A 13,042-nucleotide genomic window follows, 5' to 3' on the forward strand; every position below is an offset into this window, starting at 1 on the left:
TAGAATAAATTTTTATATAAATGTAGACTGTACTGTATAACATTTTAAATTTATTGAAACTATGCTTCGTCGAAGTTTATTTACCCTCTTTTGTTGGTTAGTCTTTGTTTGATGATTTCATTGGATGATAATAATTTAAATTTACAAGTTATAATTGAAAAGTATAAGGATTTTGAAATTTTGAGATTATAAAATATATTTTGAAACAAGTAAATGCACGGACAACATTCATTTCAAGTCATTAAAATAAACAACGAGTATCAATAATAGTAAGTAATAATGAAAACTTTTACAATGTTGATACTGTCCTCAGTTTTATAAGCTATCTGGTTCGACCCGTAGACCGTTTTTCAACGAGGACTTCAAGCATCCAGAGCTGCGAACCCTGAAAGGGTTCATCCATGTTGCTCTCCTGCTTTATATTTTTATCACCGCCGAATGAATTGCTTCAAAAGTGGCTAAAATATCCATTTGTAAATCAGCGTATTGTATATTTTATCCCTCCATTTTTACCCACAGAAAAGAATAACCGTTGCCATTACTGTTAACAATTGTATTTTTTTTTCAAGTTTATTAAAAGTATTCATTACATTATTATTTATAGACAATGCTAATAATTGTATATTATATAGATATATTTTTAAGTATTGCGTTGCGTATTATATTATGCGATGATTTTCATTACAATTTGCAAATTGATTTAACGATGTACATAACAACTACCTTGTGAAGAAGCTGTATTCCGCAAGTACGATTTACGTACTTTTCGCAGAATTAAGGAGACATTATGTGTTAAGTGGCAGAACTTAACGCCGCGCTTTGCCCCGATACCAGAAAAAAGAAAAGAATCTAATAAATATTTCATTTTATTGAGTGTAAACAAATCTAAAATACAGCTTCACGCTTCTTCGCTTCAGCTGTACCCTGCACACAGCAGGATAGATTGAGGGAATCTAATGCTAAGACATGTGCAGAACTAAACTCAAATTTATAATTTTGTATATAAATAACAACAAAAATATAAATTTTAGGTTCTCATATATGAGATTTCATCAAAACATGGCAACGATAGTACTGCGTACAGATAGCGCTACGTGGACATCACCAAATAGATTCCAACAAATTACTTATTTAATATTTAATATTAAATGTCGATATAAAATATATATGACGGCGCGCTGCTATGTATAAGTTTTAATTATAATTTCGCAATTATTGCATTTCGATTTTAATTGATTTATGTAATAGATTATATTAGAAGAATATTTAAAATGGAGCGGGTAACCCCGAATAGGGTAGTAGGTGTAGAGTAATAGCAGTTGTCATGGGTTGACAACTATGGCGTGAGATGTTCACCTTATAATTTTGAAAATTTTATGTAAATTTAATTTATTTTAACCGTTTGTACCGATAAAAAATGTTACATCTGATGGTGTAAACTTTTGTGGTAATGTTTTTACAAACGTGCAAACGAGTTCTATATTGTCGTAAAGTAGAAATTCACGCATACTCCGTGAAAGCTTGCACTTTGTTAGATGAAAACTGCAAAACTCAGAATGGACTACGTAAATGTCGTAAATGTATGCCACTATATTATTTGGCAATCTTGCTGTAGAATTTGCGCTCGGTCTATATACTCTGTGCAGTAGAATGTAAATAACATCGTTTTGTGTCATTTTCTCTTGTGAGGGACGTAGATTGTTTATTTAGTTCATTTGTATTTATTTAATTATCTCTAATTTTGATTATGTATTAAATATTCATAATTGACTATTAATACAGCAAGATGGTCCGGTCCGGTCAGGAATTTTTTGAAGCATTGCGTTGTTGAATGATGTAAATCAACGCCGGGCCTTGGTACCAGAGCAAGAAATTAAAATAATAATAAGTAATAATTTATTCCCTCGAGTGGGGATCGAACCCACAGCTCTTGCTTTACACTGACACTTTGTGCACTTGCGCCAAGACTGGCGATAATTTATTAATTAACATAATCGTAAACAATTATTATGTATTCTGGGGAATAAATATAATATTGTTATATATTTGTTCAGACAACAACAAATATTATTACAATACAAAGATTACATTATTATGTCAACGTCAAAATTTCTATTGTATATTAATTACTTCCTAAAGCATCAGGCAAAGTCTCAAAGGTAAAAAAGTACATATGCTTCAAATATTCGTTAAAATCTTACAAAAATATTTGGATTAGTTGAGAGCTTGGCACACGTCCATCTACCTTGGCAGATGGACAGACAGATGGCCGCATGGAATGAATTAATACGGACACAGCGAAACGCTCACACGCGGAATACTAAAAAGTTTAAGCCGGTCAATAGATAACGATTGGTTTTTCAATCTGGACTTTGTTTACTAAAAATTTATACTATTCACTTTTTTGCTTTGGTTATATATTTTTTAATTGTTATGTTGGATATGGATTATGTATATTAAGAAATATTCTTTTCTTTTTTTTTTAAAGAATATTTACTACTTTTTTACGGCAGATAATTTTTCATTATCTTTCTAAGTAAGATATAATAGACTATAGTCCATATAAATGCTTTAAAAATATAGATTTTTTAAGCTTACCTACAAACTTGACTTGTAAGACAGCCAGCACAAGCAGGCGCGCGAGAGGTCCGCCGCCCCGTGCATGCGTGCCCGCAGCCATCTTGCTTCAGCGGCCTGTCCAACGCTGCCATCTATCGCCGGCCTTTGGCTTTGCACATCTTTGTTTTTCCATTTCACCCCACAAATTTAAATGTCTTTTTGAGTCCATCACTGCATCCTGTGGATAAATTTACAGTAAAAAAAATTACTTTAGAGCTTTTAAAATTATAACAAATCGAGCTTAATGTATTTTTGAGGGTTTGTACATTTCCACCCAGACTACAAGCATCAGGGTATCCCGCATACAATTGGGTTTCCAGAGGGAATCCGGGAACCTAGTGTAAAGATATTCATTTCCCCACTTTTGCGGAGCTTAACGCCCTATATGGATAAATAGGTGACAATAAAGTTTACCGTACAGTATAATCATATAAGCAATTAAGCGTCCTTGGTATATATAGGTATTTATGATATCCAAATATTTCGTATAAAGCGTAAACACATTTTTAAAACGTAAAAGGGTAAATGTGATGTGAAATTTTAATAATAACTTCAAAATAGAAATGCAAATTAGTTTATCCCAGTGAATTGAGTTTTATGTATCTCCATTTATTTCAGCGTTTCCATTATGGGAAATTATCCAACTGTAGGAATATGATATGCCTAACAGTCACAAAAATGATTTCTAGAAGATTAGAGAAATAGAAGAGAAGAAAAATGGCTTTAATTAATAACTTAAAGTACTAATATGAATAATGGTTGTGAGTAAGAATTTTCACTCCGTACTTTTTTTTTATAAATGAAATTATGTGATATAAAAGTAATTGGCTTACGAGACAGAGATGATGGCAGAAATATAAATTTCGCGTTTTCGACCAATTTCGCCGTTACGACGGATATATTTGATATTCAATTATTGACAGTGGAAATTTCAGTTGACAACTATACGTTTGATTTGCTGAATCAACAAGGGTAGAGGTGGGTCAACTATCGACATTTATTAAATACTAGCGACCCCCTTGCGGCTTCGCCCGCTTTAACTACTGGATTATTCATATAATGTATGTTTGCAAAGCACTTAAGATTATGTGAAAATTAATTAAACCCTAATGCAACCCGCATTTTCGTAGTTTCAATAAGGATTTTCCAATTGTTTTACACAGCAAGGATTTTTTAGTAGGTACCGTAATTTTAAATCTGTGCTACTAATCTTTTCAAGTACTTATTAAAATATATTTAAATGACTATTTTAGATAGTTAAATAACTATTTTTAAACGGAAGAAATTGTAAACAAAAACCTACCTACTAATAACTACTACAAAAAATATGAAACCAAATATATCGCGCTGAAATAATACATTCAACTCCAATTATCCAATACGTGCAAACGCATCTAAATCTTCGTTGCTATAGAGACAGGCGGGTTTTTTTTTTCGAGCTTGTGGTTAATGCTGAAGAGGGTATTCTGTCCCTGATGAAAAGCAAGCACTACGTGGCTGCCTGTGAGGAAAATTAAATAGAATGCATCGGCCGAGAATCGAACCCGGGCCGCCCGCGTGGCAGGCGAGCATTCTACCACTGAACCACCGATGCTTGTAAGCCAGGCGGGCGCGGCGGACACATGGCGAGTGGCGAGCCGTTCGCAGCAAGGATTTTTTGATATTGTAACAACTTCTAAAGTACTTATTAAAATGAAAAACAGTAAAAGACAGTTTTGGTCTACATTAAATGGCCAACGTAACTAATATACTTATTTATATGCTGAGATTACTCTCAGACGGCGTGATGTGTCAACAATTAAATGCGTTTTTCTCTAAAACTATTCGCAATTTCGAAATAGTGTAAAAAGCAAATTTTACCTTCGTTTAACGTAGAAATTTAATAAAGTATTTTAAAGGATAAGGATTAATACCATTATGGAAAAATATCGCTCACAATAAAAAATATATTGAAATTATTATTTTTAGACAGAAATATGATCACTACACGTTATTCTTAAAAGATACGAATATGCCATCGCGGACTTTTTTGTAGATCTTATTAAGAGGAATAATACTCCAGTCATTATTTTCATGTAGTACTTACCATTAAAGCAGCGCATGCGCGAAAGTGTCTCAACGGGTAGGACTTTATACACATTTATCGTATTTATGTTAATTTACATAAGAATGTACAAATAATAAACTATATATAAACCTTCCCTGAGAAATACTCGACCTAATGGTGAAAACCGCATTTAAATCCGTTGGGTGGTTTAGAAGAAGAAGAGTTAGAAAGTTCAGACAGACACGAAAAGCGACTTTGTTTTATAAGGTATAGGATAATTGAAATTTGTTACGAGTCCGATCAACTTTTCACTTTTATTGCAATTTTTGATATAATTTTTACTAGGACCTTCGCTTTACCGTTTTTAATACAAAATGTAAGCATTTTTTAATTACTAGGACACGAACCTGCTCCTAACACTAGGTTCAGATTTTTATATTTTCGAAGATCGTAATTTCGCTACGTCTAAAACATCTATCTTCTATATAGATAAAATATTCTAGATTATTATTGCTTGTATTCGTTCATAAATATAGTTTTCTTATAAAATATTTTAGTACTATTATGAATTATATTCAAATTTACTCGCGATATGGTTATCATAAAATATTTTTCACACATATATAGGGAAAGGAAAACAGTTGAACGTTATCTAGATATATGAGTGAATGCGGCGTGGGGACTACGTGCGGTCTGTTCTAAAGGAATTTGATATCAAAGATCCGCGTGTGAATGCTGAATAAATATAAAAAATATATTTAAAATTTGCGAGGTTTATGTAAATTATAGAAATGTGTAATATTTTAGGATAATTGAAATTATGTTTTTAATTGGATAATGCTTATTACTTTAAAAAATACATAAAATATACGCACTATTTAGTTCCGCTATATTATTGTATAGTTACTTTTTATTTACATTGTATCATAAACGTTTGGGAGTTAGGCATATTAGGCAGTTTAGCTAAGTACTATGTTCTGTCCACGGTATAATTTTGATATTTAAATCCATCTATAATATTTTACCTTAATTATATTACATTCTGGAGTTCAAAACTTAATTATTACAAACTCTAAGACAAAGGTTCAACATTGTTAAAGCTCTTCAAACAAAGTTATTTACAAATTAAAAATTTTCATAAATAAAAACCGGGGACCTAATTCACAAAGGTTTTTTTTATAAATAACATTGGTATGGCAATAACTGAAAAAAAATAGTTATAAGCATATTTAAATATTTTATTTAAAGATTCATGTGAGATTAGTTTGACGCTCTATTCTGCATATTGTAGGGTAGGCAGAGGGAACCTATTGTCAAGACTCTCTGTTCCATCGAATTCCTGATACATTGCGTGATGAGTGCTGAACACTACATGGAAATATTAAATATTTCGTTGCCCTCAGTGAGAATCGAACTTACACCCGCCGCATTTACAGTTACACCTTAGTGAAATTGTGCTATGACCGTCTGAATCATTGCTTTCGTGAGGCCAGTCGTGGGGCAGGAGTACAGTGTGACTATAAACAGGTTGTGGATTCAATTCCCACTTGAGGAAATGAGATATTTAAAATTGTCATTTCTTCCCTCTAGTACCAAGGCAAATCGATTTCGGCCACTCAAAACGCAATGCCCCCTGTATTCGGCGGAAAATGGGGAACACAGTGTTTAAACATTAGGTTCCCTCTGCCTACCCTGACTAAAAAAACATAAAGTTAAAACTTAAAATATGTATCCATAACTCTTCATTTCATATTGCGTGTATGGCACGACACTATCGTTTAAAACGCCTCGTCCCGCCCGCCAGTAAGTTACTTTAAAGTTATGCGCTCGGACAGGGTGAATTATTTCGATTTGCAAGAAATAGTTTCCAAGTAATAAAGTTTTTAGGGTTGTTTCGCATGACTTATTTTTGTTAGCACATAAAGGAGATTAAGATTTCGTATTCTCTTATCTGAAATTCCGTTAAACTGTAAGTTTTGGAAGCTATAAACGTATAATACTGTATTAGTATGCGCCAATCGGGGCCCAACGCTGTTTTCGTAATTGTTCCTTAATGAATACAGTGTTCAGATACATGTGTAATGTACTGATATAATTTTACTTGGAACTGATATGAAATATTGTTTATTTTGTTCAAGCATTGATGTATCGTCGCTTTTGTAAGAATAATTAATAGTAAGATTTATATTATTTCGTTCTGCACTCCAAGATGGGATTTAGAGGCTATCGTTGCGCAGCAGGACAGCATTTGACGCAACGATTGCGGATTCAATTTCCATTCAGGGAGATGAATAATTTCCATTTTCTAGCAAGACAAAACGTAGCGGTGAGTTTCTACCACACAACACACAATGTCTTGAAATGAAGCAGAGGAAGGAACGTCTGGACACTAGTTCTCCGTGCTTTCTCTCCCACGAGTATAATAAACCTAGAATTCATAATAATTAATTATTAATAACGTGATTACTTTATTGCGTATAAACTAATAACCACAACATATTAATCGCAATCTAAATAACAATGTAAAATCAGTCACAAAGCCGACCGCATTAATTAGACAAATGTTAAAATTGACACAATATACACAAATTAATGAACGATCAACTGAAAACATTTCGGTATCGGCGTTGGCAATTTCAACTCATTTGTAAGAGCAATTATAAAGCAGTGTAATCAGTACGGCCTGGCCTGGTCTGGTGCTCCGACGCAATAAACAGATTAGTACATGGACTAGGGGAATAGGCTTTCGCGTATCTAAATATTGACAGACTATGTTCTCTTTTAGCTTTAGTTACTGTATGATTTTCTAGTCACACTTTCAAATGTATACGTGACTAGTTGTCCCCACTCGAGAAAATGAAATATTTATTTAAATTTATATTTACAATTCTTCGCTATAGTATCGAGACAAAGCGTGGCGTTGAGTTCCGCAACTCAACACACAATGCCTCCAGAATTCGGCAGAAAGTGAGGAATGGAGTGTCTTAGTACTAGGTCCTATCTGCCTACCCTGGTGTGTAAAATACAGCATGAAGTTGATTTTTTTAAAATTTATATGAGGAAAAAATAATACATACATATTTTTCTACATAATTATTATGATTAATGCAAACTTAAGTTTGTTAATTTTTATAAGTTCGATTTCATGTTGAATTAGTGCGAAACATTCGGTAGGCTTGTCCGACTCGTATTTGACCGGCTTTTTATATTTGTGATGAACTTATTGAAACAAATATATTTATTTTTATATTTTATTTAATCTACTGTTTACGATTGAAACAGAAAATAAAGCTAAATTTTAGCGTCTTTCTATAGTGAGAAACTTGGATCAAAAAGGTATTATTTATGACTCTCCCGGTAAAGTTCAATCAAATTTTAAAATTAGTATAATCAAGGATTACTTGGTAATTGAGAAATAAATAATAAAGTTAATTTAATGTAGTGTAAAAAGAATAAACAAAATACATCACGTCCCATAGACTGCAAGTGCAAATATTTCTTGATAAAGGAATGTTATTGATTTAAAGTCCGGTCAATGAAAATGTTTTAGTTAACAAAAATTCACCCAGAGGTAAAATTTTTGTAAAGTTCACCTTGGGTAGACCATCACAAATAGAATATTGAAAATTCCTATCGATATCGGGTATACGCTGAAATATACGGGTATAATTGTTTGTTTGTTAGTGACCTTTTATAATACGATATTATCAATAAATTTAATAAATTATTATATAATTCGAGATTACAATTAAAGCCAATTAAAATTTATTATAACATATAATAATTATCATAGTTCACTTTAAACTATATTCATTCACCAAGAAATCAATAGATCTTAAGATGTTTAATATAATAATCCGTTTAGAATTTGAATTTATAACTAAATCCTGGCATTAGCTATTTATCTTAGCTTGCAACAGAATATCTGTTGAACAAAGCTTTACTTGAACCAAATTGGAGATTTATTCAATAGAGCTAAATTGTTGCTACTAATTAGCCTAGACGTAGTTGTAGAGTGGTTGAAATAGATGAAATACATAATAAAGGTGGGTTCAGATTCCGTTAGAGAAAAAGAAATAAACACTTCTTTATTATATTCAAAAGTTTGCGCTAATCTTAAAATACGGTCATTGTAATCTTTCTGTTATATTTGCATTTATAAAAATGGCTGCTTCTGGTTATCATGTCCACTTTGTATAATGTAAAATATTTTTACTATTAATATAATTAAGCTGTATTTAACGGATAATTTAAAAAATCCCATACTTTAAAAGTTTATTTTATTTTAAATTTTGATTGGATATATTTTAAAAAGCTTGCATTTATTTGTTGAAACTATACTTATATTTTTAGGTACATACTAATGGTTTATATAAAACCTTCAAAAACGTTGGCAAGTTGGGTACCTACTGATCGACCACAAAAGCCGACACACGGTGTACAACAAATATTTATTTTTATTTTCCTTTCATTCAATTTGAAATAGAACGCACTTTTAGCGACAGCATGTTTTGATTGTGTTATCCAGTCTATATAGAATGTGGTTTTCCACACAATTATTTCAGCTGCCTTAACCATTCATACGTTTGATTAGCTTTTGCCGGTGGTTTTGGCTGTGCTATTTAAGTTTGTTTTGACAAAAAAAATGAATGCTCTTTGCAATTTCATTTGTATGTAAACAACGGTCTTGTATAAAATATGTCACATTTTTTTCCCTTCTACTAACTGTAAACATACGTAGATATATTAGGTGTTCACATATGATAAAGTAACAGTTTACAAAACGAAGTAAAACATAATTCTATTTGGTTTTGATGAAATAGAAACATTTTAAAATTCTTAATATGTAAATCTTTTTTTTTTATATAAACCCTATTTATGTTTTATGGTGGATAGTAGAAACTAGCGCCACTTTTTTTAGTAAGCAGTTTAAAAAAATATATTTATATGTACTAAAAATATAATATAACAATTCATCTCACATTTATAGCGTCTGGTCAAACAAAATACAACTGCATCACACAGTGGTTAAATTTTAAACTATAAAAATATTTTGTAGTTATTTTAATGTTTCTTTATTTTGCCTTTTTCTGTATATTTATTGTAGTGTGTTAGCAAATGTTTGTTGTATACATATGTAAAGAAAATGGTCCTCCAGAACCAGAATTCAATGAAATAATTATAAGATAACATAAACTGTATAAATACCTAAAACTTTAAAAGGAATTTGTTATTACACAAATATGGATAAACTACAATTAAGTAATAAATATTTTCACGTCCATACAAAACGCGTCCTATAATTAATATCATGGACAGCGAAGCCTAATGAATGGTTGGTGTAGCGTGTCGCGGAAAAACTGGCTCGTCATACAACCCATACCGTTCCACTATTCATAGATAGCTACGAGTATAAGCTGCGGACGAAATTTTAGATGTCAAAATGATAGGCACATATTGATTTTCGTACGTTCATAGAAGCTGTTTTATTTTTGTTCATATATTTATATAATATATAGATTTTATTAGGTAGTATTCTATGATAGATAATTTATTCGGATCGTTTCTTTTGTTAAAATTTACTTATGTTATATAGGGGTGTGGGAATCGAACCCACAATCTATCTTGTTCACAATCGCACGTTTATTATTTAAATATTATAATTATTTAGAATATTGCATTATACAATATATGTAGGTTATATTTACATTTACAATTAAGCTTTTTCTAAGTAACCGCATGTTGCGTTTTGGTTTCTTTGATGGGGTACGTTAAAAGCTCAGGATCCTTTGACGTGTGTATTGAGATTGACGTCTACAAAAAGTAAATGCAAAATGTTAATGTTTAAATATTTAATAATAAAGTCACGGAAATAACATAAGTATTATTATAAGTTTTATTTCGGGTAATAAATAGTATATAATAAACCATAGACTTGGCTTGATTTTACCCCTCAGATTTTTTGATTTTTTTAGAAAGTAACCTTATTGTATAATTGGCGAAGTCATTTGTGCTCAATTGGCTTGCTAAGCTTTGAAATGTGGTAAAATAACAAAAAAAAAACTAAAAACTGATAACACAATTCCTAAAATCTATTCTACATTGAATATCTAATCTACATAGACTTCTAAAACCTATTCTACATAGACTTCCAGAATTTTTGACTAATTAAATATTTAAAATTTTAAGCCTTTCCTCAAACAGCAGGATATGCTGGTGCTCACTTTCCACCTGAATCCGCCGTAAACATTTAAAACTGTTTGATTTTTTTTTGCAATAAGAGTATAGAGTTATTAAGTAACTATGAATCATGTTATGTTACAAAACAAAATAAAAATAATTAGTTATGTTCTGTTCAGAATACTTGCAACTAAAACTTTCGTATGTCAGCGTGTCCGACATGGCCGCCCGGAGAGAGTTAAAAATATAATTAAAAATTACCTGTTAAAAGGAACCTGTGAACAATTTAATACAAGTTCTGAAGTCCGAGGTAATTGTAAAAAGTGTTATGAAAGTTAATTGTATTTCTCCCTAGTTCGCCGTGCGAGCTTGGCGAAAATTGGCACTATTCCAGCGAAAACATTAACCTTTTTGAGAATAAACATGGAATGGTTTATATGATTTGGGCGAATTACATCTAATATGCTTTTAAATTCAGATGCTATAAGCCGTTGGAAGAAAAATCACGACGTTTTAAGGTCATGTCTATTTTCTTCATAAACTTAACTAGCAGAATACAATGCAGTTACTTAAAGTCAATGCAGTTATTTAAATATCTTCTTATATAAGTACTGTTAAATAATAGTTGGTACAAAAAAATCTTTTCGACACAAATAAAAGGTATTCTAAGTAGAGTAGAAGAGTCTCTTTTATTAATGAATTGTGTAGTCTCTTTATTCAATTCATTAATATAAAGTTTTTTTTCAAATATGAACATGCAAAAAGCAAAAAAAAACTTGGAGATATCATGATTGTTTTTCATAAAAACCGTAGAATCATTAAATAAAACGGTACTACTAACATAGTAAAATAGTACACGTTTAGTAAGAAAAAATAATTTCACAAACTAAAATAAAATCCACGACATATTTATTTTATAAGATTTACAGTTTTTCCGAACATTAGAAGTGGTATCTTCCAACTAGATCAACAATTAGTTCATTATAAATCACTAAATAAGTATAGTTCCCTTAAATATATGGCACACTTCTATTTCCACCCAGCTGTTGGAAGTAATGAATGAGGTTTCAGATATCAGTTGGCTACCGTCTTTAAATTACTCAGTCCAGGAAATGTAGCGTTACCCGCGACTGCAAACCCACTTAGCTGTATTTCACACACTATTAAGATAAGGAAATAAAATACATTTATAGTTCAGGTGTAATGAATTTTTATTACATCCTGATCGTGTTTAGGATAAGGTTAATAAATGTTACAAAAATATAAACGGAGGAATTAGTTTTGTTAAACGATTTAAAATCTTTACAATCTGTTTTTTTATAAATGGGTAATATTATTAATAATAATGTCTCAGTTTTTTTATTATAGTACTTAATGTTCTTAATATATCAGGAATCAATTTCACAATGTATATTATAATTAAATCAAAAGCCATATATATCTATCACAAATTCCACTAATATTGGATCGGCAACCGGAACCGACTATCTAATGTACTATCTGAAGCATGGAGAAGTACATCATATCTTGGTGAGGTATCGCTCGCTTTACCTGAATTATTTTTTTTAATTATAGGCTTTAACTTAGCTAAAGTAATATCTTGATAATAAGAAACAGGTAGAAAGGAAACAAGTTAAAAACTTTTCAAAATTAGCAAGACGAAATATTTTCTTAGAAAAATTCTCACAGTTTTTGTACACAGATATTCATATAGCAAATGAATGGAATATTAAATTATGTTGATCCTTATTTTATATAAAAATGACGAAGCTTCTTGTTGGGCTTTCGACATGCTTTTAGGTTAATGAATAAGTAAAAAATCTATTGACTCTACGCTCACAGATGTTTCAAATAAATTAATTCAAGACGACTTTTAACTTAGTTTAGCTAATATTTTATTAATATCTTTGAAAAATAATAATATATAAGTGCTTTGAATATTACAGTTTATTGCTGTTTTATTTATTATTTTTTTATTAAATAATGTTTACTAGTATATTGTTACGTTTACTTAAGAAAAAATGTTGTATAGTATTAAAATATTATTTTAGTTTTATTGCTTTCTAGTTATCATACTATAGTGAGGTTGCAGGGCTACGCGGCGCTACACCTAAGTGATATATAAGTCTTGATAATCAAAAGATTACATTGTTTAAATCTATCAGAGTTAGTAAAGGTCATCTGCACAAAAAATAT

At 30.8% G+C, this 13,042-nt stretch overlaps 1 protein-coding gene across 2 annotated transcripts in view; it reads right to left on the minus strand.

The window, feature by feature from the left end:
- Positions 1 to 13,042, minus strand: part of DIP-beta (Dpr-interacting protein beta) — a 54,723-nt gene that overhangs the window by 40,110 nt on the left and 1,571 nt on the right. For both annotated transcript variants that reach the window (XM_085191317.1, XM_085191316.1), the window contains exon 2: positions 2,599 to 2,797. In XM_085191317.1, coding sequence (XP_085047443.1) covers positions 2,599 to 2,680 — 82 coding nt within the window. In that variant the 5' untranslated portion in view covers positions 2,681 to 2,797. The remainder of the gene's footprint in view (positions 1 to 2,598; positions 2,798 to 13,042) is intronic.

This window comes from Heliconius melpomene, chromosome 10, assembly GCF_056956725.1.
Source record: "Heliconius melpomene rosina isolate 202511_hmr_F chromosome 10, ASM5695672v1, whole genome shotgun sequence".
Lineage (NCBI taxonomy): Eukaryota > Metazoa > Arthropoda > Insecta > Lepidoptera > Nymphalidae > Heliconius > Heliconius melpomene.